Source organism: Myotis yumanensis, unplaced genomic scaffold (genome assembly GCF_028538775.1).
Source record: "Myotis yumanensis isolate MYYU_CA2020_CCGP unplaced genomic scaffold, mMyoYum1.0.hap1 SCAF_14, whole genome shotgun sequence".
NCBI classification, from domain to species: Eukaryota; Metazoa; Chordata; class Mammalia; order Chiroptera; family Vespertilionidae; genus Myotis; species Myotis yumanensis.
Genome location: NW_027223765.1, coordinates 26,534,174 through 26,561,059, shown reverse-complemented (window position 1 = coordinate 26,561,059; position 26,886 = coordinate 26,534,174). Strand labels below are relative to the sequence as shown.

At 36.1% G+C, this 26,886-nt stretch overlaps 1 protein-coding gene across 4 annotated transcripts in view; it reads left to right on the top strand.

Moving 5' to 3' along the window:
* Nucleotides 1-26,886, top strand: part of TOPBP1 (DNA topoisomerase II binding protein 1) — a 44,943-nt gene that overhangs the window by 3,217 nt on the left and 14,840 nt on the right. For 3 of the 4 annotated variants that reach the window (XM_070433426.1, XM_070433425.1, XM_070433428.1), the window contains exons 4-19: nt 1,409-1,552; nt 3,244-3,425; nt 5,029-5,225; nt 6,585-6,764; nt 7,470-7,639; nt 8,149-8,312; nt 8,461-8,708; nt 14,210-14,553; nt 15,195-15,367; nt 17,945-18,156; nt 19,577-19,863; nt 22,360-22,533; nt 22,620-22,729; nt 25,332-25,455; nt 26,352-26,498; nt 26,617-26,719. In XM_070433426.1, coding sequence (XP_070289527.1) covers nt 1,409-1,552; nt 3,244-3,425; nt 5,029-5,225; nt 6,585-6,764; nt 7,470-7,639; nt 8,149-8,312; nt 8,461-8,708; nt 14,210-14,553; nt 15,195-15,367; nt 17,945-18,156; nt 19,577-19,863; nt 22,360-22,533; nt 22,620-22,729; nt 25,332-25,455; nt 26,352-26,498; nt 26,617-26,719 — 2,959 coding nt within the window. The remainder of the gene's footprint in view (nt 1-1,408; nt 1,553-3,243; nt 3,426-5,028; nt 5,226-6,584; nt 6,765-7,469; nt 7,640-8,148; nt 8,313-8,460; nt 8,709-14,209; nt 14,554-15,194; nt 15,368-17,944; nt 18,157-19,576; nt 19,864-22,359; nt 22,534-22,619; nt 22,730-25,331; nt 25,456-26,351; nt 26,499-26,616; nt 26,720-26,886) is intronic. The other variant, XM_070433427.1, reaches the window with a different exon arrangement.

Sequence of the window (26,886 nt, the reverse complement as noted above, 5' to 3'; positions counted from 1 at the left end):
TTAACCCCCTTTTTAAAAAATAGTTTATTGATTTTTAGAGGGAGAGAGAGAAACATGGATGTGAGAGAGAGTAACATCGATTGGCTGCCTCCGCCACACCCCCTGCTCGGGCATGTGCCCTGTCCAGGAATTGAACCAGCAACCTTTCATTACACACCCAACCAACTGAGGCACACCAGCCAGGGCGATAATGAAGCATTTTAGCGATTGAGTTCTACTGTCCTTAAACTCGGTGTGATTGCAAAACATTTCAGGGAGAAATAAAGAGTAGGAAAAGACCTCAACGTAATGCTTGGTTACTGTCTCTTAGACTACTTGCTCTTACAGGTAAAATTTTAATACCTGTACTTTATAAAGACTGAAAAGTTATGTCAAAGGAAGCATTTTGGTGATGAGTATTGCTAATATTCCAGTGAGCCATCTTCATTTCTTTCTGTTGATTCTAGAGTCTACTGACTCATTACTTTTTTGGTGTCTGGACAAGAGAGAAGCATTGAAATAAAAGTAAACGGGCTGTAATTCCATCCAGATTACAAAGAAGTGATTCTTGTTTGAAGGAGAAGAAAACATAGAAGAGTAGGCAGATGCAGTATCTGTACAATTTATGGAAGGTCTGTGCCCACTTTTGCCAGAAGCATTGTTGGTCTTACCCTCCTTTTGGAATAACACTGCTTGTCAGAATCAGTAGCATCAAAAACTCAATTTTCTTCTGATCAAGAAGATAATAATTTACTCTGTAGATATTTCAGTCATGTTATGGTGACTTTCACAACTGTAGGCTTTTTTAGCCTGGCTTGAATGTGCTAGTCTCAATTATCAATGAAATTGAAAGGTCATTTTTGTTTTTAGTAACCTGCAGTATCTTAAGAGAAGTGTTTGTGGGTTTTCCTTGGGAAGACTTTGAGTTGCAGACAGAGTATTTAAAACAAATGTAGAAACTGCCCAGAATTATTTGGTTTTGTGTTCTTTGGTGATATAAGAGGTATTTTAGATGAGGTTTATGTAGGCTTAGTATTTTTAAACTGCTTCATTGACTGGATGCTTCGTTTAAAAAAATATGTCAGGATAATTCCTAATTATAGCATAAGACTGCTAGTCATACACCCTTCCTGTTAAGATTTTGTTTGTTTCCGAGATTAAAATTTCAGTGGTAATTTTGAGTGAGTGTGGCTCTTGGAGCTTATTTCTTTTGATAGCCTGCATTGCTTGATTTGCTTTCATGTGTATGTAGCTCATGAGTACTATATCTGAGAAATTATATAATGGCCTCTATGTTTTTCTTAAAACAGTTTGGTGAAATTTTTATGGTGGTCATCAACTTTTATAAAGAATTGGTAAATAATATAAAATGTAATTTTATAAGACTGAAGTTCTTTCCCTACTTACTGAACTTTTTCTTTTTTTATAGCTTGGCTGCAGAATTGTTGGTCCTCAAGTAGTCATATTTTGTATGCAACACCAGCGATGTGTCCCAAGAGCTGAATATCCAGTTTATAATATGGTTATGTGTGATGTAACTATATCTTGTACAAGCCTGGAAAAAGACAAAAGGGTAGGTGTTGAGGAATATGTCTGTATTTCCATACCTAATTTTTCATTGTGTAGAATATACTTGAAAGACTTTACACTGGGTGTTTATATTTTCATATATTTTCATTTTTATTATTATTTTTAGAGAGAGGGGGAGAGAAAGAAACCGATAGATATCAATCGGTTGCCTCCCATATGCATCCTGACCAGGGACCGAACCCAAAACATGGGCATGTGCCTTGACCGGGAATTAAACCTGCAACTCTTTGGTGCACAGGACAGTGCTCAACCTACTGAGCTACACTGACCAGGACTATCTTTTTATGTTTTTATGAGTTGAATATAGTGGGATCTGTTTATTTTTAAGGAGATACATTTTATTTATTTATTTATTTTTAAATCTATTTTTATTGATTTCAGAGAAGGGAGAGGAAGCGAAAGATAGAAACATCACTGATGAGAAAGAATCATTGATTGGCTGCCTCCTGCACGCTCCCCCTGGGGGATCGAACCCACAACCTAGGCACGTGCCCTTGACTGGAATCGAACCCGGGACCCTTCAGTCCACAGGCTGATGCTCTATCCACTAAGCCAAACCAGCTAGGGCGAGAAGATACATTTTAAATACATTTTTATTTATTACAGAGAGGAAGGGAAGAGAGATCAATGATGAGAGAGAATCATCAACTGGCTGCCTCCTGCACGCCCTCCACTGGGAATCGAGCCTACAACCTGGGCATATGCCCTTGACCGGAATCGAACCTGTTACCTTTCAGTCCATAGGCCCATGCTCTATCCACTGGACCAAACTGGCCAGGGCTAAGCAAAAAAAAAAATTTTAAAGGAAACTCACTTTTTCCCCTATATAGTCAATGAGTTTGCTTTTGAATTACATTTTTCCACTGTAAATGGGAAATCCTGAAAAAGAGGGGGATTCTGAGAGAGGTATGTAATAGATATGTTATATATGTATTTACACATTTTAAAATATGTATGGTAAATTAAAATATATTGTTTATTATAGAAGCAATATAGTGCCTTAGCCAGTGTGGCTCAGTTGGTTAAGCGTCATCCCACGCACCAGAAAGGTAACCGGTTGGATTCCCAGTTAGGGCACGTGTCCAGGTTGTGGGTTCCGTCCACAGTCGAGGTGTGTACGGGAGGCAACTGACCAATGTTTCTCACATCGAGGTTTTTCTTTCTCTATCCCTCTCCCTTTCTCTCTCTAAAAATAAAAAAAAAAACATATTTAAAAAACCCCAACAACATAGTTTAATAACTTCATGGAGTTCAAAGAGATAAACATAGAAAAATAATGTATAAAGGTAATTATTTTAAAATCTATGCCCTGGCCTGGGAGCTCACTTGGTTGGAGTGTCATCGCAATACACCAAGGTTGTGGGTTTGATATCCAGTCGACACACACGAGAAGCAACCAATGAATGCATAAATAAGTGGAATGACGATGATGTTTCTCGCTCTTACTTTCTTTTTCCCTTCCTCCCTCTTTATCTAAAATCAATAAATAGAAATTTAAAAATTTTTATTTATAATTTATATTTACCTTCCAAATATATTAATTAAATGGTTAATTATTTAATTTTATATTGGTGAGAAACACTTGTGCATTCAAGCTAACAATATATATATATGGGATATTGTATAAAAAATAAATTTGCTTCAGTATTAATATATTTTCTCTTGGGACTACAGGAAGAAGTTCATAAATATGTACAAATGATGGGTGGACGTGTATACAGAGACCTTAATGTATCAGTAACTCACCTTATTGCCGGAGAAGTTGGTAGCAAAAAATACTTAGTTGCTGCAAATCTAAAGAAACCAATTTTGCTTCCTTCTTGGGTTAACACACTTTGGGAGAAATCACAAGAGAAGTAAGAAAGACATTTTGATATTTTCTAGATTTGAAAATGATACATTCAGTCATTCTAGCTTGTGAGTTTTCATAGGGGAGGTTTTATTGTATCTTTGGATTTATCATTCAGTGACAAAAATTGGGTCATTATTCTTTTCTCCAATGAAAACAAAAGAGCAGATTCTAAAAACTGTTACCCGGTTAGAGGTCGATAGGTAGAATGGCCTATGGCAGTGATGGCGAACCTTTTGAGCTCGGCGTGTCAGCATTTTGAAAAACCCTAACTTAACTCTGGTGCCGTGTCACATATAGAAAATTTTTGATATTTGCAACCATGGTAAAACAAAGATTTATATTTTTGATATTTATTTTATATATTTAAATACCATTTAACAGAAAAATCAACCAAAAAAATGAGTTCGCTATCACTGGGCTGTGGGGTTAGAACTAGCTACAAGGTAGGAAATGCTTTGATAAGCATTTACAGTACCTGTAAAATAGTTGGGAAAATCAGTATGGCAGCTGCAACTTTTATATTGCTTTTTTCAATACTGTGCCCATATGTTAATATGGAGAGCAAATTAGTCATTTGGGCAGTTGTATTCCCTCCCAAAGTGGATATGTGTAAAGTTGAAAATAAAATGTAAGTCATTAACTGGGATGTGATTATTCAGTAAATATTAATTTGAGCCCATTTTATGTATCTGCCCTGAGCTAGGCTTCAGGCATATGTAGTGAGCAAAACAGGATAGCATCTCTGCCTTCATGGCACTTAGAGCTTATTTCAAGGGACAGAATTGAGTTTCCTTTAAAATTAGAGTAACTCTAAGTCCAGGTTCCACTGTTTGAATTAAATAGGAGTTTTCCCAGTCTTTCACACCATCCCGAACATCCTAATCGTGTCTCCACGTTGGCACCCTCATTCCCAGCCTGTTTCATCAACACATCTGCCTAGCATGGCAACAGAAGACAATGATATTTTTGTTGGTTTCTGCCCCAAATCATTGCTTATTATTTGTTTAGAAAAGGATACAGATTCTGTTTTTCTAGTAGGCAACTGAAGTAGAGATTCAGACTTAAAATTTTGGAAAGTAACCACCATTTTAACCAGCACGGACTTACAGAGTTAATGAAAAGTTTTCCCTTAAAACAATTTTGAGAGACTGTCTGAAACATTACTTTTTATTCGAGATATGGTGCCAAGCTTAGATTAGCAATTAGTATAATTCTGAGTGCCTGTGAGTTCCCCTTAAGATTTATTATTTCTTCTTCTTTTAATATATTTTATTGATTTTTTTACAGAGAGGAAGGGAGAGGGATAGAGAGCTAGAAACATCAATGAGAGAGAAACATCGATCAGCTGCCTCCTGCACACCCCCTACTGGGGATGTGCCCACAACCAAGGTACATGCCCTTGACCGGAATCGAACCTGGGACCTTTCAGTCCGCTGGTCAAGGCTCTATCCACTGAGCCAAACCGGTTAGGGCTCCCCTTAAGATTTAATAAAAATCTTTAAAAATGAGGAAAGCATTAGTGATATTGTTCTTTTCTGGTAAAATTTAAACTATTGGGTATATTTAATATGTTCATTTTTCCCCGTTTTATCATTTGTTTTCCCCAGTACAATAACTAGATATACTGATATAAACATGGAAGACTTCAAGTGTCCTATTTTTCTTGGTTGCATAATCTGTGTGACTGGCTTGTGTGGCTTAGAAAGGAAGTCAGTTCAGCAACTCACAGTTAAGCATGGAGGCCAATACATGGGACAATTGAAAATGAATGAATGTACACACCTCATTGTGCAAGAACCAAAAGGTAAAACTATTTCCTGAATGGACAAATGCAAGATTTTCTCTGCTTTTTAACAATTTAAGATTTTCTTTACAGAATAGCTTTTGCTTCTGACATATCATAAATGTAGTATGGTATTTTTTCCCCTAAAAATCTTACAAAAATAGTTTGGGTCACAATTTGTAGAAAAATTACATGACTGTCCTAGTGTTTATTCAGGTCATTCAATAAATATAAAATAAAAACTTTCAGTGGGGCTTTATCTAAATTTATTATCCAATTTTTATTTTTTTAAGTCTCCTACACAATTACCAAATACTTAGAAAAGAGACAAGAAATTTGGATGGATAACAAGAGAGCTAATAGATGTAGTTAAATTACATATCTTTCTAATCTCATATCTATAGTGTTTTATTCAGACCTAGATAGGAAATAAAATTAGAAAAATATTGTTAAAATTGGTAATTATAATTAAGTCAGAATTTTGTGTATGCCCAATTATATTATGATTATGAGTAAAATTGGTAACTGCTATTGCTGTTTTCTGATTCTGAGGATAGTTCATTTCCTGGCTCTCAAGAATGTAAAAAAAACGGCTTTCATGTTATTTTTATTACATGTTGACCTCAATTTCCCTATGATACTGTTTCAGAATGCATTGTGTTAAAATATTTTTAAGGCAGTAAAAGGTTTTATGGTATGTATATATATATATATATATATATATATATATATATATATATATGTATATATATATATATATTTTATAAGACTTTTTTGACTTTTTTATAGAGAGAGAAAGAGAGAGAGACATCCATGTGAGAGCAAAACACCAATCGGTTACCTCCTGCATATGCTTTGACCGGGAATTGAATCAGCAGCCTTTCAATGCATGGGACAAGGCCCAACCAACTGAGCCACATCGGCCAGGAGTATATGCTCTTTTTAATGTAATTTATTTATCTACATATCTCTCCTGGACTTCAAGTAGAATCTGATGACATCAGAGTAGTCTACTCAGAGCCGGTATTTGGCAATTTTCACAGTTGTTTTATGTACTCTTATTAAAATGGTGTAATTCTGAGAGTTATCCCTCTGTTATAGACAAAGAAACTGGTTTAAAGAAATTAAGTGATGGAGGGTATACTCAAACCAAGTCTAATATTATTTCAGTTACCCCACAGTTGCCTCTGACTCTATATAAGTTTGTAAGAGATGTAACTCCTCACATAGCATCTGTCTTTATTTAAAAGTAAGAGTAATTACTAGTGACTTTAACTTTGTGTCAGGTGGATTTTTTAATAACCTATCATAAATTTGAATATTTCTGCCAAGACAGAGTTTAATGATTTGCATTGCTCTCTTTCCTAATGAACATGATAGGTCAAAAATATGAATGTGCCAAGCGATGGAATGTACACTGTGTGACCACACAGTGGTTTTTTGATAGTGTTGAGAAAGGTTTTTGTCAGGATGAATCCATGTACAAGACAGAGCCTAGACCAGAAACAAACACTATGCCTGATACTTCAACTCCTGCTGGCCAGATCAACACAATTAATAGTAAGTCTCATTGGGATTAAAGTAAACTCTCAGTTTTCTGTGTAAGAATTGATAACAGGATCAGTGAGAGATAGTAGGGAATTCCATCTTTTCTTGCTCTGCCTCTAGGCATAATTGTATTAGAACCAAATTGAATGAAAAATTAGTTAAGAACTTCTGATATTTTTTTGTAATGAATGCATACTTTCTTTCATACCCTGATGTAATGAAGAAGATGCTTAAAGAAATTAAGAATACTAACAGATAGACTTAAAATTTTAATTTTTAAGAACTTGACTGGTGTGCAAATATTATTAGTACATTTCCTTTTTTTATTAGTTTGCTACTGTTATAGATCATCTATATTCATATAAAATTTAAAACCGTTTCTAGTTTGTAGGTTACATGTTGGGCAATTGAGCAAATGTTTATAAACTATTTTTTTAATATTAGCTTCCTGGGCCTTAAGGCCAGCAACTTTAGATTTTTATTAAAAGTTAGTCACTGTTAAGTAAACATTAAATATATTTTCATTTCAATAAAATATGAGCCTTAGTTTTTTTTTTCCCTTTTCGTATTTTGCCACCAAGATTTCAGTAAAAACACTTGAATCTTAACTTTGGAAGCTGTTCATAGCTCTGTGTGTATCAGAAAACTTAATTTATAGGAAAACATGTAATCAGTTATTTTATCTTCATAAATATTACATCTTTGTTTAATATGTAGGTCGTACTCTTTCAGATGTCAGCAATATTTCCAACATCAATGCAAGTTGCATAAATGAATCGATATATAATTCCATTCTTAATAGCAAAGTGGAGCCTATACTTGAAAATCTAGAAAATCTGGATGTCAGTGCATTTCAAGCACCTGAAGATTTATTAGATGGTTGTCGGGTATGTCTTTATTATGTAATAATTGCAGTAAGTGACGGTGTACATCAGTACTTCCTAGTCTGACTTTGAATACCCTTCAGAGTTGGGCTTCCTCCTTTTCTGCATAAACCCTCCACACTAGCTAAGCGGATGCACTTATTAGGCCATGTCCAACCTTTATCTGTCAGGGTCCCTCTGCCTGGGATGTACCTTCATCTGTCATCCTTCAAAGTCTATTCAGAAGATAATTTTATTCTGGCTTTTATTTAAAGCACCAAAGTAATTATCAAATATCTACTGTGAAGTACAAGAATGCAATGAGATTATGAAGAAGTGATAAAAATCAAAGTTTCAGAATACACTCTTCATTATATCTTTTTTTTCTCGTTTTTTCTATCAATATATCTTAAAACACACGAGTTGTCTTATTTACATACAGTAGATTTTGATATATATTTGTAATGTGTTACTTGTGAGAGAAATAGTGTCTTACATGCATTAATCAAAGTAAATTCTTTCTTTCTTTGCAGATATATCTTTGCGGTTTTAGTGGCAGAAAACTAGATAAACTGAGAAGGCTTATTAACAGTGGAGGTGGAGTTCGTTTTAACCAGCTCAATGAAGATGTAACTCATGTTATTGTGGGAGATTATGATGATGAATTGAAGCAGTTTTGGGATAAATCAGCCCACAGGTTTTGTCATTTTTTTATTCACAGCAATTTCTATTCTGTAATAATGCTTCTTAAAATTGCATGTTCGTGTAATTTTGGAAATTGCATGGCAGGTGGGATTATGGTCTTTATAGTTTAAACTAACATATAATTCTGCATTGTTTTTTAGGCCTCATGTAGTGGGAGCAAAATGGTTGCTACAGTGTTTTAGTAAAGGTTATATGCTTCCTGAAGAGCCATATATCCATGCTAATTACAAACCAGTGGAAATTCCAGTTTCAGATCAACCTGAAAGTAAAACAGCCCTTTTAAAAAAGAACAACAGCTTCTCCAAGAAAAACTTCGCTTCTGCTGAAAAGCATGAGCAAGCTGATGAAGATCTGCTCTCTCAATATGTAAATAATAATGCAACAGTAGGTAAGAAATAATTGATTAGTGTTTATAGTTATTGGGAACTATTTTAGTAGTAGCGTAAAAAATATTTTTATTTTGAGAGTACATTTATTAAAGCTGGGGAAAGTGAAACAAGGAAGGGCTTAGAATAGAAGCAGTAGCCTGGCCAGTGTGGCTCAGTTGGTTGAGTATTGACCCATAAACCAGGAGGTCACGGTTAGATTCCTGATCAGGGCACATGCCCAGGTTGTGGGCTTGATCCCCAGTAGGGAGCGTGCAGAAGGCAGCTGATCAATGATTTTTCTCATTATTAATGTTTATCTCTTTCCCTCTCCCTCTCTGGAATCAATAGAAATATATTTAAAAAATAATAAAATGAATACACTTTTTTAAAAAAAGGAAGAAGAAACTCCAAATAGATCAGAAATTCTAATGTGGACCCCCCCCCCCCCCCCCCCCCCCCAAAAAAAAGGCAGCAGGAGAGCCTAGGCAGGGCTGTTTTTGGCTAACTGGAAAGTCAGAGAAAAGGGGCCTTGGAGACGGGGTCAGGGGGTTAGCCTGGGACAAGCTGTTGCTGCCCATTGCTCCCCTGGTTGCAAATCTCCTGAGGACCCTGAGAGTTTAGGAGATGCTTGCCTGAGAAGGAGAGAGCCTGTTAGTTATCTTTTCTAAGCAGGCAAAGCTAAGAACCCTCAGACCCTCTTTCTCTCTTCTACTCAAGGGCTCCACTTTCATCTGTTTTGTATTTGGCATCACTTGGTTTGAGTTTATAACATAAAGTTTTTGTTTTTTTAATTATAGTTTACATTCAATATTTTGTATTAGTTTCAGGTGTACAGCATAGTGTTTCGACAATCATGCTTTACATAATGATACCCCCAATCTTTTTTTTTTTTTTAATTGATTTCAGAGAGGGAGGGAGAGAGAAAGAGAAACATCAGTGATGAGAGAGAATCATTGATCGGCTGCCTCCTGCAGGCTCCACACTGGGAATTGAGCCAACAACTCGGGTATGTTCCCTCTCTGGGAATTGAACCGTGACCTCCAGGTTCATAGGTTGACGTTCAACCACTGAGCCACGCCAGCCGGGCACCCCCAATCTTTCACTACCACCTGCACCATCGCTATTTTGATATTATTGTCTATATTCCCTATGTGGTACTTTACATCCCTGTGACTATTTTATAACAACCTTGTAACAAATATCTCTTACTGGATTATTGTGGTTTTTAGTGCATACAGTGCTATACTGTGGACTACTGCCACCTCAGGTATTCTCAGTGTGGTAGGGAAATTGCCGCTGAAGAGTAGTAAGCATCATATGTCCTTTAAAAAAAATGAAAGATTTAATACATCCAAAAAGATATAAAGAATAATATAATTAATAACTGAATACTATCTAGCTTTAAAAAAAGAAAGAATATTCTATGCCTGTCAATTCCTCCCCATCTTTGTATAGTTTACAATCTGTGTAAACAACATATATACACTGTTCATTTTGTGTATATTAACTTAAATGATAGATGGTATGTCCTCTCTTTCTACCTTCCTTCTCTAAATGTGAGAGATATTCATCTGATCCAACTAACTAACTAAGAAAAGACCACACTGCTATATGAGCATATTATATATAATGTATCCATTTTCCCACTTATGGACATTTTTATTATCTTTTCTTTGCCAATACAAACAATACTACTGAGATTGTTCTTATGTATGTTTTTGCACATGAGCAAGAATTTTTCTAGGGTGGGCGTGGTTGATTCATGGGATACGTATTTATATAATGCAAATTGCTTTGTCTTTGTTTACCACTTTACACTAGAATGATAGTAAGGGTTTCTGTTGCACATACTTTCAACATTTAGTATTTCTTGTAAGTTTGACATTTCTGCCAGTTTGATGGATGTAAAGAAAGATCTCATAGTCATTTTGAGTGCTATTTGGCCATAATATCTTTATTTTTATTTTTTGGCCATAATATTTTAAGGTAGTTGAATTTTTCAATCTATTCTTTTGTGGTTGTGCTTTTCTATTTTATGTAAGTTTTCCTACCCTGAGTCATAAAGTTATTCCTTTTTTACATTGCTTTTATTTCTATTGTCATTTAATCACATTACAGTTTTCTTAAACGGAACACTAGGCTTTATATATGTGTGTGTGTGTATATATATACATATATATATATATATATATATATATATATATAAAATTTTTTTTTTCAGAGAGGAAGGGAGAGAGAGAGAGAGAGAGAGAGAGAGAGAGAGAGAGAGAAACATCACTGATGAGAGAATCATTGATCGGCTGTCTCCTGCACATCCCCTACTGGGGATCGAGCCTGCAACCCAAGCATGTGCCCTTGACTGGAATCAAACCCAGGACCCTCCAGTCCGTCGGCTAACGCTCTATCCTCTGATCCAAGCCAGCTAGGGCAGAACACGAGGCATTTTAATTGCGGGACTTATGACTACTGTCCTCCCAAGAGGAGCTGCCATGTTACTCTGTCAAGGGGCGGACTTACAGGTGGCTTATGTTAGTGCCCCCTGCTGTTGTGTGGCACACATCCTGGCCCTAGAAAGTTGAGGTACTCTTGGATTTCAGACCTCTCCCCACCACTGGTGTTGGTTCATTCCGCCTCTGGAGACCCTGAGCTGCTTTGAGGCAGAACAGCCTTAGAGTTCCACTGTTAGTTATTCCTTATATCTGTCTTAGAAGTGTTAAGCTTTTGATTTTTCACGTGTCTTCATTCCATGTGGAGTTGATTTTTGTATTTGAAGTGAACTTTTCTAATTGTATGTTATCCGTGTGGATAATCACTTGTTTTTAATACTTTTTATTGAATAGTCCATTGTTTCTCCACTAGCTAGCACTACTGCCTCTGTCATTTTAAGGTTCTGTTAAGTGGGGATCTGTTTAGGCTTTCCATTCTGTTCCATTGAGATACCACACTGATAAACTGTCTTATTATAATCATCTTGTAATATGTTTGGCTATCTGAGATTAAAAGACTCCAATTTTCTTTACAAAAGTGTTTCAAGTCTTCTTGTACCTTTGCTTCCAGACCATTTTTTAAAATTAGTTTGTCAAGAAGAAAAGATTCATTTATGTTTTAGCATGTGTCAGAATTTCAAATTTAGTTTTTTATGTATTTTGAAGTTTTTTTAAACTTAGTCAGTTTTGTCTGATATTAACCCCTGCCTCATGTGGATCAGCATTAGTATGACTGACTTTTTCTTTTAACTGTAAATTTGGTTGATTTATGTTTATTGTTATTTGTGATATATTTTTATTATTTTCTACCATCTTATTTTTTATTTTGTCCCATTTTTCTATGTTTCCTACTCTAAACTTCATATCTTTCCCTCTACTGATTTGGAAGTTAAATATTTTTATTTAACTTATTTTTAAGCGATATGAACGGCCTTAATTGGTTGCAATGGGAAGTGGAAAAGGCAAGGCTATGACAGCTCTGGCTCCTGAGGCAGCTTCACAGACTCTGTAGCCACCCTTGAAAAGCTTTTTTAGAGAAGGAAGGGAGAGAGAGAGAGAAACATTGATATGAGAGCTGGTCCTGGAAGATAGGAGCATGGTTGTCTGTTTGTTAACTGGTCAAGAATGGTTTCTGGCCGGGCTGGTGTAGTTCAGTGTTTGAGCATTGACCTATGAACCAGAAGGTCACAGTTTGATTCCATGTCAGAGCACATACCCGGGCTTCGGGCTCAATCCCAAGTAGTGGGTTATGTGGGAGGCAGCCGATCAGTGATTCTCTTTCATCATTGATGTTTTCTCTCTCTCTGAAATCAATAAAAACATTTTTTTAAAAAGAATAACTATTAAACTACTTTGCAGAATGTTTTATACTATGATGTCACCTTCCTCATATATCTCCATAAATTATAAACATATACTATTATTCTTTTTATTCATTATAGTATGTAACTGAGGATCAGAGTTTCCTGACCTGATCAGTAAATGCTCTATTGAAAACTATACTTCTTCAGAGTGCCAATAAGAGCAATTTAACTTTCATTACGTAGGAATAAGCTATATACATTTACATAAAACATATTTAAATATGTATGGCAGTGACTAGTTTAAAAGTAAAAATTTTAATGTCTATTTGAGATGAGAATAGAAATAAGAAGACAACATTATAACAATGTTATGGACTCTGGAGCCATACAGAGATTGGTTTATATCATTTTTGCCACTTAATAACTGACGTTAGGCAAGTTACATAACCTGTTTAAGCCTGAGATTTCGCTTGGAGAAAGGGTATAGATATACTAATAGTGTCAACCCCATAGTATCATGAGCATTAATTACATGCATGTAAAAACACTTGGGCACAATGCCTGTAAAGATGAATAAATGAAGAATCCTTGAATAGCTTCTAGGCTTACTTGAATCCCATATAGGAGGGTTGGCAAACCGTTTTTATAAAAGGTCAGATGGTAAATATTTTGGGCTTTGCCAGCCACATTCTCTCTATCATGTATTCTGTTTTTACAATAAATTTTTAAAAATATAAAAACGATTCTTAACCCACAAACTGTGAGAGGCCCATTTTGGCCCCTAGGCTGTAGTTTGCTGATCCTACTGTAAAATGTTAACCTTCCAACATGGCACCACTAGAGTTTTTAAGAACACACTAAGTTTTTACCTCCTAAACTTTTAGCCTTGATCTGATAATGTTTGTTGCACACTAGGGACTGTGTATTTTAGTTACTGACATTTATATTTTATATAGCTATGTCTTTTTTCTTTTATTACCCATCTGTCAGCCAACTTGATCTTAAAAAGAAGTTAAGATCATTTGCTTGGGTCCTTGATCAGTTCTCTTAAGAAATCTGTATAGAAGCTAAGTAGCTCCAATCTTCTATCCACAATAATAAAAGCATAATATGCTAATTAGACCTGACGACCTTCTGGACGAAGCCACGTTGGTGAGGGGCGTTGCGGGGGAGGGAAGGGGCAGAGGCGGCCACTGCGGCAGCGGCGGGGGCCGAGTCCCTTGCACGAATTTCATTCATTGGGCTTCTAGTTTCAATATAAAACATTTTAGGAATTTATAAAAGAGAAGTAACCATAGTTCTCTTATTATTACATTTATACAGTTATTTTCATGTAAATGGCTTGACTACTTTAGGCCTGTTACTTCTGTTTTTTCTTTAATGATATACTCCCTAATGTGAATTATCTAAACCAGTTTTGGAACTGAGACACACCTTGGGGTGATTAGAGCTTCATAATTTTCAACTAATTAGTTTCTAGTATGCTAGGAGTACTTAGAATGGTTAACGTGATTGCTGATACCCTTTGTAATGAAACATGGTAATACTAATAGCATTCTTGATAACCCAGAAGATGGAGTGGTTTCATATCCTTTATGCATTGTGTATTTATTAAAGCCTTAGTTTTTAAGTGTAGTCACAATTCTCAGACTCTGTGTTACCTTAATATCCTTGCTAGAAAGTAAAGTTTATAAGATAAACTGTTAGAAAACATTCCTTTTTCTCTTCCAGTTGAAGCTGCAAAGTCTGAAGTTGGGGCCTTTAATGACACTACTCATGTTGAGCCCTTGAATGATTCTACTCATATTTCTATGCAAGAAGAAAACCAATCTTCTGTCAGTCATGACCCCCCTGATTACTCTACAATTATGGAAGAAGGTTTATTTAGCCAAAAGAGTTTCCTTGTTTTGGGTTTTAATAGTGAAAATGAGTCTAACATTGCAACTGCCATAAGAGAAAATGCTGGAACAACCGTATCCCTTCAGAGCAGAATTGTTGCCGATTATGCAGTGGTTCCTCTGCTGGGGTCTGAAATAGAAGCAACTGTGGGAGAAGTTGTTACAAATACGTGGCTGGTAAGAAAATACATATGAATGCCAAGAGTGCTAATGTTTATTTCTTAGCAGTTCAATTTAGGTAAATTGGTGTTTGGGTATGGGCAGTGAGTGACTGGGTTTTCTTTTAGCAAAGGAAGTGCTAAAACAGGAAAACATTCAAGCTTCTTGGCCCTAATCCTGGTGGAGACTGTCGTTGCCCGGGGCCAGAGCAGCAGCATTTCTTGTTAGGGAGTTACTCCAGGTCATCTCATACAATTTCAGTTTTCCCGGTTTTCTCACCACCAAAGCATGACATGCACTTTTGTATTCCATCTTGTTGGCTTATCACTGGTAATTTCACCATTGATTTTTTTTTTTAACTTTTCAAGAATTTAGAGGAAAAAATTAAACTAATACATTGAAAGAAGTTAAATTTGAAACAATATTCAATAACTTCAATAAGCCTGACTGATTTAATATTCTTAATATTTTAGAATGTAATATTTAATATAATGAATTGAGATATTTCTTTACATATTTAAAATGTAATGAGAATAAGCATACACAAGTTTATATTAAAGTTGCTTTTCATTTAACCAAAATTATTGCTACTATAACTGAACCAGTGTTAGCGACTGGTTGCTTATTTCAGGTTGATGTTGTTCCTCTTGTTTTTAAAGGTAACTTGTATAGAGTATCAGACTTTAATTGATCCCAAGTCAAGTCCTCTCTTCAAGCCAGTCCCAGTAATGGCAGGAATGACTCCTTTAGAGGATTGTGTTATTTCCTTCAGCCAGTGTGTGGGAGCAGAAAAAGACTCATTGACATTCTTAGCAAAGTTCCTTGGAGCAAGGTATGTAATATTTTTAGTGTACCTGCTGTCTTGACGTACTTTTGTTTGTTTTGACTTATTGGAAAGCCTCCAAATTAGAATTTGGCTGGGTGTCTTTATAATATTTACCCTAGTATGGGTAGTGTGTAGTGTTTCTATGTGATGGCTCAACAGGAGAAGGGAGAGTGTATCAGGTGGGTGCCTGGCAGATATTAAGACTACAGACATTAATGCTTACCTGCCAGGAAAGGGAATATTTAAAGCTGATATGTGCGTCTTTATTGAATATTGCTTATCTAAGCATTATTTCAGCCAGAAATGCAAATGTTAAGTGGGAATAATGAATATTTTGGGAGAAAGAAAATGAATTTAAAAGTTGCTTCCAAAATCCAAATTAACCCTAAGTGAACATTAGATGGTAGTTGTTTTAAAAGAAATAGAAAACTATTACATTAGTAATTATAAATAAACTAAACTTTTACATAAAAGAATAGTTATTTAGCCCATCCGGTGTGGCTCAGTGGTTGAGCACCGACCTATGAACCAGGAGGTCATGGTTTGATTCCTGGTCAGGGCACATGGCCAGATTGTGGGCTTGATCCCCAGTGTGGGGTGTGCAGGAGGCAGTCAATCAGTGATTCTCTCATCATTAATGTTTCTATCTCTCCCTCTCCCTTCCTCCCTGAAATCAATAAAAACATTTTTTAAAAAGAGCTAATTTGGCTGCTCAAAATAAATAAGTAAATAAATAGTTATTTTAGATTATGAAGCAAACTTAAAAAATTTTAAGCAAGAAGTGCACCTAAAATTAAGTGATTAAGAACAAAAAAAGGATTGTCAAAGATATGTCAAGTAAATGCAAACAGAAAGGAGGGCCCTGGCCCTGTGGCTCAGTTGGTTGGAACATCATCCTGTACACCAAATGGTTGCGGGTTCCATTCCAGGTAAGGACACATGTGTAGTTTGCATGTTCAGTCTCCAGTCAGGGCATGAACAGGAGGCAACATCAATGTTTATTTCTCACATTGATGTTTCTCTCTCTCTCCATCACTTCCTCTCTCCACACCTCCCTCCTTCTCTTCCTCTCCCTCTCTTCCCTCTCTTCTTCTTCCTCTCTCCCTCTCCCTCTCTCCCTTCCTCTCTCTAAAATCAATAAAAACATCCTTGGGAGAGGATTTAAAAAACAAAAAAAAAGAGGGGTTGCAATTTTAATGCCAGACAAAAAAGAGGATTTATAAATCAAGAGTACTATTCACACTGAAGGATATATGTAACATAGACCATGACTGTCATTCATAAAACAAAAACAACAGGAGATTTAAGGAGGAATCAACAGAAATACATTCCTTGTAGGAGACTTCAATTCTCATCTTTTTACTTCATGACAGGTCAAACAGAAAACAAGGAAGGATAGATTTAAATAACATAGTTAGACATGTACCCTGAAACAGTGAGCATACCTGTTCAAGTGCCTATGGAACATGCATAAATATTGCCTAAAGAAATTTGCCACAAAGAAAGCCTCAGTAAATTCCTAAAGTAGAAAGAGTGCAAACTCTATTCCAAAAAACTGGAAATGAATAGTAGAAATAGAAAGTGAAAAGACCTTGTCAACTGGACATTCTTTAACTGTTTTTAACAACTCGTGGTTCAAAGAGGAATTTGAAACTATTTATAAGCCTAGAAATTGTTATCAAATCAGTAGTGACAAGGAACTCTAGTGCCCAGATTGTGATCTTAAAAACATTTTTGATTTTTTTTTTTTTTTTTTTTTGGAGAGAATGGAAGTGGGAGAGACAGACAGACAGACATTGATTTGTTTATGCATTCCTTAGTTGATTCTTGTATGTGCCCTGATGGGGGATCGAACCTATAACCTTGGTGTTATCAGGACGATGGTCTAACCAACTGAGCTACTCGTCCAGGGCCTGGATTGTGATCTTAAAATACCATTTCCCACTAAAGTGTAAAGAAACCATTAATTCCACATTTGGGACAGCAAAAGGTACCAGTGAGTCTGGAGCACTTGTGAGACCAGATAGCAAATACTAGGGAAGGTTGTGTCAAAAGGAACTGCACTGGCCAAAGAAAGGAAAATTTAAGTATTACTAGAGATGATAATGGTAGTGGATCCAAACACATCAAATAATGTTTCAATCATGATTTCCTAATGACATCAAACAAACTAAGCTAATTGGTCATGTTTGAAAGTTGCTAGGGAACCAACCCTTCACTTTGAGAGCTAGTAAATAAAGGGCAAGAATCAAGTATACATATATTTTTGTTAATCTTCACCTGTGGAAATTTTTTCCATTGCTTTTCAGAGAGTGGAAAGGAAGGAGGGGGTGGTTATTTCTTGAAAGTCTAGTTTAATTAATTTGCTTATGTTTTTATAAAAAAGTTTTAATTGTAACATTTTTATCCTAAAGTATTAAGGGTATTAGCTTATTTTAAGATATAGAACTGACTTTTAATCAGTGAGTACAGTATTTACTTACACATAGAACTCTGACAACACTGTTGTGTTAGAAACTTCATTCTTAGTTTACTGGCTAATCGTGTATATGACCATTTGCTTTCTTTAAATACAACTTTTAGCGTTCAAGAATTCTTTGTTCGCAAATCCAATGCAAAGAAAGGCATGTTTGCTAGTACACATCTTGTGTTGAAAGAACCAAGTGGTTCTAAATACGAAGCTTCCAAAAAGTGGAATTTACCGGCAGTTACTATAGCTTGGCTGTTGGAGACTGCTAGAACTGGAAGGAGAGCAACTGAATACCATTTTCTGATTGAAAATTCAACTAAAGAAGGTAGTGCTTTTATTTTGTTCTTTAGTATATACATGGTTTTATAATTTGATGGTTTCTGGGATATCAATGTGTCAAAGCTTATTTTTAGGTAAGGTCATTGATTGCTACTTTTCACAATGGGCACAGTGAGCCACTGTTGGGCATTCATTATTGGGTGGGAAAATAAATGTGTGTTCATAGCACAAATGTTTAATTTGTAATTGTACTAGCGAGTGTAGGCACTATCTGAAAGCAGAGGGTGCAAAACAATATAGGAGTGTTCTAGGGGCTCAGTGTTTGAAGTCTAAAGATGTGAGCTTGATCCCTTTTCCGTGTTCCTTCTGTGGCTCATACTGACACACTGTATTAGTGTTATCTCTTCTCATCTTTGGACTTGGTGTGTTTTCCCTAGCCTACCTCATGCCTGTTCCTCTTTCTTACCTTTCAGTTCTCAGCTTGGATCTCTTCCTTGGGAAGCCTTCCTTGACTCACCAAGTCTGGCCTTTGTGTTGTCATCAAACCCTGCATTACCCCTTTTATAGCTCTAGTTTACTCAACTATAAGCTCTGAAAAGCAAGGAATATGCATGTCTTGGGCATTATGTATTTCCATCGGCTAGCATTGAGACTGGCATGGAGTAGCCATCTAATGTGTTTGTTAAATGGTGGAAAACAGTAGGAGGCAGGTGGAAGGACACAATAGCCAACCTCTTATAAGATGGTTCACAGACAATTCAGCAGCTTGGGAACAGCTCTCAGAGCCATTCCTTACCAGGCAGCCTAGAAATTTTACAATTGAGGCAAAGTGATGTTTTGGTCATATTAAAATTTCATTAAGTTTCTTTTCCAGAAATTTGACTAGTTGTTAACTCTGAGTACATGTCATTAGAATTTTCTTTACTTTGTCGTTGATTATGATGACATTTAATTTTTTGGCAAATTGTGAGGTTTACTGAGAATATTTTGAGTTACAGCAGGCTGAAATGGGAAATCTGATTTCATTTATTTCAGTTGATGTGCTTGTCTAACTCAACTTTTTTTTTTTTTTTAAGAGGATCACTTTTTATTTTATTTCAGAGAGGGAGCAGGAAAGATAGAAACAGGAATGATAAGAGAGAATCATTGATTGGCTGCCTCCCACACGCCCCCTGCTGGGGACCAAGCCCACAACCTAGGCATGTGCCCTTGACTGGAATCAAACCCAGGACCCTTCAGTCAATAGGCCAATACTCTATCCACTGAGCCAAACCAGCTAGGGCTAACTCAACATATTTTAATACATCATCTGGTCTGTTTCTTTAAAAAGTAGGTATATAATTTTGTGATTTAAAGTGTACTTGAGAATTCGCATGAAAATAACAGTAAGATAAAAATCTCATGTGCTTTAGAAAAAAAAAGTTGATATTAGTGGCTCACATTTGCTCTTCTTTTTAAATCTCCAGAGCAAAGCTTAGAAACTGAAATAACAAATGGGATGAATCTAAATTCAGATGCTGCGGAGCATCCTGCCATAAGCCTGGAAACTCACAGAAAAGCCGCTGTTACTCCTTTAGATATGAACCGCTTTCAGAGTAAAGCTTTCCATGCTGTGATCTCACAGCACACCGGGCAGGCTCCACAGCCCGCTCCCGCAGCACAGCCGCTGCAGAAGGAGCCCTCGTTAGACCTGGATACGCCATCAAAATTTCTGTCCAAGGACAAACTCTTCAAGCCTTCCTTTGATGTAAAGGTAAGCTTTCTAGAAAATGGTCCTGGAATTGACAGTTTTATAGTTTAAGCACCATATTCTGCATCACCTCTAAAGTTTATAGTAGTAAATTTTCCAGAGATGTTGGCAAGTAGATTCATATTATTGAGTGGAGTCCCTGTATGTACCTGTGGTTGGTAACAGCTAGAGAAAAAAATAGTGTGAAATCAGGACCTCTTTGGGCTTCCTTATTTCCATTTGTAAAATAATGGAATATATGTAGATGACCTCTAAGGTCTCATAGTTCACAGAATCTTTCAGTAGTAAATGAAGTAATAGTAGGCAGGAAAGTAGTTGAAATATTTTCAGTCATTTAGACCTTTTTTTAGATACCTTGCAGAGGAAAGCTCGTGGTTCTGAAATAGTTTCTGTAAAGTTATAAAACACTTTTAAAGCTTTCATTGTTTAGAGCAGTGATTTTTCAACTGGTGTACCACAGGATTTTTAAAACATGCAGTACTTGGCTAGTCAGGGGCACTCACCTCTTTTCCCTTAGATTGTCAATTTTTAATATACACATTTGGAAAACCTTTGTTATATAAAGGACTTTCGGCTTTAATGGACACCCCCGCACCCAATTAGTTCGTTATATTGAGGTTTTACTGTAGTAATAAAAATCTGAAAAGAATAATTGAGGGTAGGAACTAGTCCTAGTTATTAAAACAAAGTCGCAGTAATTGAAGCAATTTGTTATTGTCACATGAGTTATCAAATCAATGCAGAAGATTACACCCCATATATAGAATTTATTATGTAATGAATGATGTATTTCAATCAGACAACTGAGGAAACAGTTGGGATGAGACTTCATAACCTAGCATCAGAATAAATACCAGAGGATCATATATTTAAACATGAGAAATGAAGGCATAAAAACTCTAGAACAGACCATGAGAGAGTTTGTTTTTAAATTAATTCAATGTGAGGGAAACCTTTCTAACTATAACATACCCCAAATGAAAATAAAAATTCATATAAATTTGACAGTAATAAAAAGTTAACTCCACTTATTTATTCTTCTTCAGAGAGAAAGAGGGAGAGAGGGTGAGAGAAACATCTGTGAGGGAATCATTGATCAGCTGCCTCTTGCATGCTCCACACTGAGGATGGAGCCACCAACCCAGGCATGTGTCTTGACCAGGAATCGACCATGACCTCCTGTTCATAGGTCGACGCTAAACCACTGAGCCAGTTATCTGCATTTAAATACGAAAATTTTATAAATGTGCAGTAAAAGTAATTGTTTAAAAAAAATTCTTCCTAGCAAAAATTTGACAAACTACAAATTGGGAACAAGTGTGTGTGTGTGTGTGTGAATTCATACAAACATCTTCATGTAAGTGAATATAAAAAAGACATAACCCAATGGAAAAATGGGCAAAGGGTAGGAAGGGATAGCTATAAAAAAATTTTAAATAGAAATATTCCACATGCATAAAGATGTTTAATCTAATTTAGTATAAGAGGGTGGAAATTGAAACGTACAAATATATTTAACCCACCCACTGTGCTGTCAAGCATATTGGGAAGCATACACTCAAATGCTTTGTTCAGGAGAATGTCAGTGTTGGTACATACATTTTATTTAAGTGGCTCCCTTTACTCTTGCATGTGCAAAATGGTGTGTGTATGAGTCATTGCGTCATTATACTGGCAAAAGATTGCTAATCTAAATATTAGTCAGTTGAGCACCGTCAAATACATTCTGTATACACGTGGGATGCTGTGCTTTAAGATGGGAAAGAGAAAGCAAGCCTCTGGATGCAGTGACCTCCTCTCATGCGGGAACTGTGGATGGCTTGAGCATAGGAGCGTACTTTGTACTTTTGAAGATTCTTTTTAAGTCTCAGCTCAGTCTGACTTCTTAACCTTCCTTGTAGTTTGTCTTGCTTATATCCATCCTTGCTCACTTGTTTCCGTCTATTTTTTTAAAATATATTTTATTGAATTTTTACAGAGAGGAAGGGAGGGGGATAGAGAGTTAGAAACACTGATGAGAGAGAAACATCGATCAGCTGCCTCCTGCACACTCCCCACTGGGGATTGCCCGCAACCAAGGTACATGCCCTTGACCAGAATCGAACCTGGGACCCTTGAGTCCACAGGCCGACGCTCTATCCACTGAGCCAAACTGGTCAGGGCGCCGTCTGTTTTTTTGTCTGCTTGTTTGTTTTGGTTCTGATTGTCCTTTATTTAAATGTAAGATTCAGGTAAATGTGGCAAACACTGCTGAAAATGTAAGCTTCTCAGTCTCTTTAAACCAATTTGCGGGATAGTATGAATTTTTTTCTTTGTAGTGTATAGATACAAATAATATTTCATTTTATTGTTTGGAGGAAAACCAGATGAGGTTACAGCTGTAATCCAGTTAATTTTGAGGATTACCCCCCTTTTCTCTAACTCTCCTTTTTCTCTTCCTTCCCCCTCCCCTCTTCCTCTCCACCTCTCTCCTTTTGCTCTCCCCCTCCGTACATATAGGATGCATTGGCAGCCTTAGAAACTCCAGGAGGACCTAGCGAAAAGAAAAGGAAGCTGAGTACACCCCTCTCTGAAGTCATTGGCAGAAACTTGAAGCTTGCTTTGGCAAACAGCTCAAGAGATGCTGTGGCTCTTTCTGCCAGCCCTCCACTGAAGGACACGCAATCAGAGACGGTAGAGTTAGATCTCTTACTGGAAAGATGTTTTAGATCAAACATTTAAAACAGTGATGGTCAATGTGTTTTATTTTCCATGGACAGGAAGAAGCTCCAAAGCCACTTCACAAGGTAGTGGTATGTGTTAGTAAAAAACTCAGCAAGAAGCAGAGTGAACTAAATGGGATTGCGGCTTCTCTAGGAGCAGATTACAGGTATTGCCCATCTTTCTGATTGGTGGTGATATGGCCTAAGTTTAAGGGAAACTTCAAGCTCTGTGACCGCCTACAAAGAAACATTTCTCTTGCCTTTTAGTGTGTCATTTTATGTACAAAATCTCTCCAAATGGTTTTTAATTCACCACATCCTTTTAAAATGTTCTCTGCCATATCAGTTCACTCTTATATGTGTGCCTTTTAGGGTGCATTCAACAAATTTGACAACCTATTTTGTGCCATTCACTGTTCTAGAACTTGGCATCTAGGTATGAAATTAAGCATATTTTTACCTAGTGATTTTCAGATTAGAGCCCTCTGAGTACTACCGAGTATTCTAGCAGTACTCCTGAATTAAAAAGGTCTTTTTGTGGATGTTTTAATTTCTATGATTTTTACTACTTTGGAGACATAGATTAGCAGATACGCTCTCGCCCTGAGAGCCAAGCTAAAGGCATGTCTCCAGCACAGATGGCATCAGTGTGAGAGAATTGAGAGGCCCTGGCCTGTTCTGGCCAATCTGAGTTGACTGATTCTTCCACTGTCTGCAGTGCTAGCTTTCTTCATCACTTGTGTTCAGCCATTCATAGATAGCATAATGAGTGGTTTTACAAGTAGCAAACAGTTTGAGGATTACGATTATCTTCATCTTTCCCTTTAGTAGTCCTATTATTTCAGTTAGCTTTCTATTTGATAAGAGAAATTAGATCAGAATATAAAAATAAAATGTGTCACAGTTATAAGCATTTATTGTAGGATAGTGAAGCTTTCTTATAACTATTATTACCACCTATTATATGTTTAATATAGTATTATCTACTGTTACGTTATTTAGTCACATATTACCGGTTGCTGAGCACTTAGTATGAGCATTATCTCATTTCATTTTCATAAGTCTGAGCTGGTGTGTGTGTGTGTATGTATATGTATGTATATATATATAATTTGTCAAAAATTGAATGTTTCCTTGGATATTGTTTGGATGTGGACTTGATGTAAGACATAAAAGGGACATACATGACTTTTGTTTTTATGAGACTTAAAATGCCAATTCTCTCAGTATGAAAAATAGAATATATTACTGAAATTCCTAAATAGGATTTAACTGGCCAATTGCATTAATTTAAAGTTTATATTAACTCTATACCTGAAATGGATTTCTCGGACTTGGTGATAGTTGAGAGGGAAGAACCCTTGACTATGCAGAGGTTACAGTAGTTATGTGTTCGTAGGATAATCACTTCTCAAGGGCAGATATCCCAGATGTCCCCGTCCATAGCTAGGACCAGAACTTCCGAAGAGATCACTGATCCTGTCTCCCGCTTCCAGCAGTTAAACGTCTAGACTAGAGCTGCTTAGCACATCAGATGCAGATATTTATTACAGATGTTGAATAACATCCACTGTATAAAACGACTTGAGAAATATGTAACTTACCTACTTCTATAATTTAAAAAAATAAATCAGAATATATGATTAGTATGTAAGTGTCTGTGCCTGCCGACACTAGAAGAAAATGGAGTATTCATTTGGATGCATGCATATGGGAAGTTCGCCTCAAATGCTGCAGCCACAGCTGAAACAGATACTACAAGCAGCATTTCTTTTGGTTATGTGACTTATCAAGAATTAAGCAAGCCAAAACCGGTTTGGCTCAGTGGATAGAGCGTCGGCCTGTGGACTGGAAGGTCCCAGGTTCGATTCCGGTCGAGGGCATGTACCTGGGTTGCGGGCACATCCCCAGTAGGAGATGTGCAGGAGGCGGCTGATCGATGTTTCTCTCTCATCGATGTTTCTGACTCTCTATCTCTCTCCCTTCTTCTCTGTAAAAAATCAATAAAATATATTTAAAAAAAAAAAAAGGAATTAAGCAAAGTACAGTCATCAGTCAGTAGTTGTATGTCTGCTATACTAGTGTATATTAAAACTGCAAAAAAAAACAAAAAAACCCTTGGGTTTATATGTGTAAAACAGGTTTCTGAGGTCAGGAAAATACTATGTAGGAAGAATCAGGAGATCAGAGCATAATAAAATAGTTAAGAGTGTGAGTTTTAAAGTCAAACTTGGCTCTATCATTTAAATATCCTTGAACATCTTACTTAACCATGTCCTTTAGTTCTATTATCTGTAAAATCAATATAATACCAGTGTTTCTGGATTGTTGTGAGGGCTGTATGGAGATAATGATGTGTAAACGACATGGTCTATTATGGGGTGTAGAGCAAGTGTATAATGAATAGTGACTGCCAACAACTGAAGACAGATTGAATGCTTGGATTTGAAAATACCTTTATTATTACTATAAAGTTATATCCATTATAAGAAAGTTGAAACAATTCAGAAAAGTATAAAGAAAAAAGTGATATTCTAAAGTACATCCTTCCAAATATCTCTATCTATATATACCTAGAAATATATGTATAAAATTTGACCAAAAAAGTGGAGCCTATCATTTAATATTCTTGCTTGTGCTAGTTCTTGCTTACGTTAGTTCTTGAAATTTTGCGAATGTCAAAATATTCTATTCATAGAAATGATGATCGTCTTAAACTAATGTAGATATTTCTCTTAGTTATTTGGTTTTTATACTTGGTTGTTTCAGGTGGAGTTTTGATGAAACAGTGACTCATTTCATCTATCAAGGGCGACAAAATGACACTAATCGAGAATATAAATCTGTAAAAGAAAGAGGAATACACATTGTTTCAGAGCACTGGCTTTTAGAAGTAAGCAATACTTTTAATCCTCCTGTGTCTGTTAAATGAAAATGTACATGAACACTATTTCAAGGCATAACCAATTTCAGTGTACGTACAGAAGTTTGATTACCTTATTTAACAGTGCACATCTCATTTCTTTGGCATCAAAAACTAGATATCTCTGGTTCTGTTTTACTAAAGAGAAATGATATGGAAAAAATGTTATGATAATTTAAGGAGAATTAATTAATGTTATAATAATTTAAGGAGAATTACTTAATGCATGTATTTACCAATACAACTGTCTTTTCTCTTCTTTCTGGGTATTTCCTTGGAATGTGGTTGATACCTTGGCAAAAGCATAGAAATAGAATTAGATTTTATACATTAGTAAACATGACATTAAAAAGTGAGGACAATATTGAATATAAACTGCAATTTAAAAATTTAAAAAAATTTTTTTAAGTGAGGAGAGTTTAATTGTCCTTTGTATAATGGCTGTTTTAATATCAACTAGCTTTCAAAACTATAATTTAGCAAGCCCTGGCTGGTGTGCTCAGTGGTTAGAGCATTGGCCTGCACACCAAAGGGTCATCGGTTTGATTCCTGGTCAAGGGGTTATGTACCTAGGTTGCAAGTTCCATCCTCCGCCAAGGTCAGGGCATGTGTGGGAGGCAACCAATCAATGTGTCTCTCAAATTGATGTTTCTATCTCCTCCTCCCTCCCTTCCTTCTACACTCTAAAAAACTCAATAGAAAAAAATATCCTCAGGTGAGGATTAACAAAAAAACAACCAAATAAACCTTGAATTTTTATCCTGTCATTATTATTCCCTAATGTATTGATTATCCTTATCCAACTTAACATCATGTATTCTCTAAGATGTTTTCAGTCCTGCTTAAAGTACACCATTCTATTGCAGTGTGCCCAGGAGTATAAGCACCTTCCGGAATCCTTGTATCCACATACTTATAATCCCAAAATGAGCTTGGATATCAGCGCAGTGCAAGGTGACAGACTCTCTAATAGTCGGTTGCTCTCAGCTGATGGGACAACAAAGAATGATGAGGTAGGTAATATGGAAGGTACATTTTCCCCCTCCTTGAGCAGAGCATATAATCACATATGGCTGTGAAACCGTATACAATGGCTTGGTTTGAGCAACTGTTATTTTTCTCCTTCAATAGCCAGATCATTTGCCTGTAGAAGAAAATGATATAGACAATATGACCACCAGTAACAAAGAAGTAGCAACGTCAAATGGAAATGGAAGGAATGACTCTAAAGGAGGTAAAGTATTTTAAATTATATTTAAAAAAATTATATATAATTTCTTTGCATCAAATGGAAAAATAAGTGCTAAACAGAAATAAGACATATATTTGAGGATTGATTGAAGTCCCATGCCAGTCATTAAGAAATAATATTCAAAATTTTAAGTGGTTTAAGTGAAATAG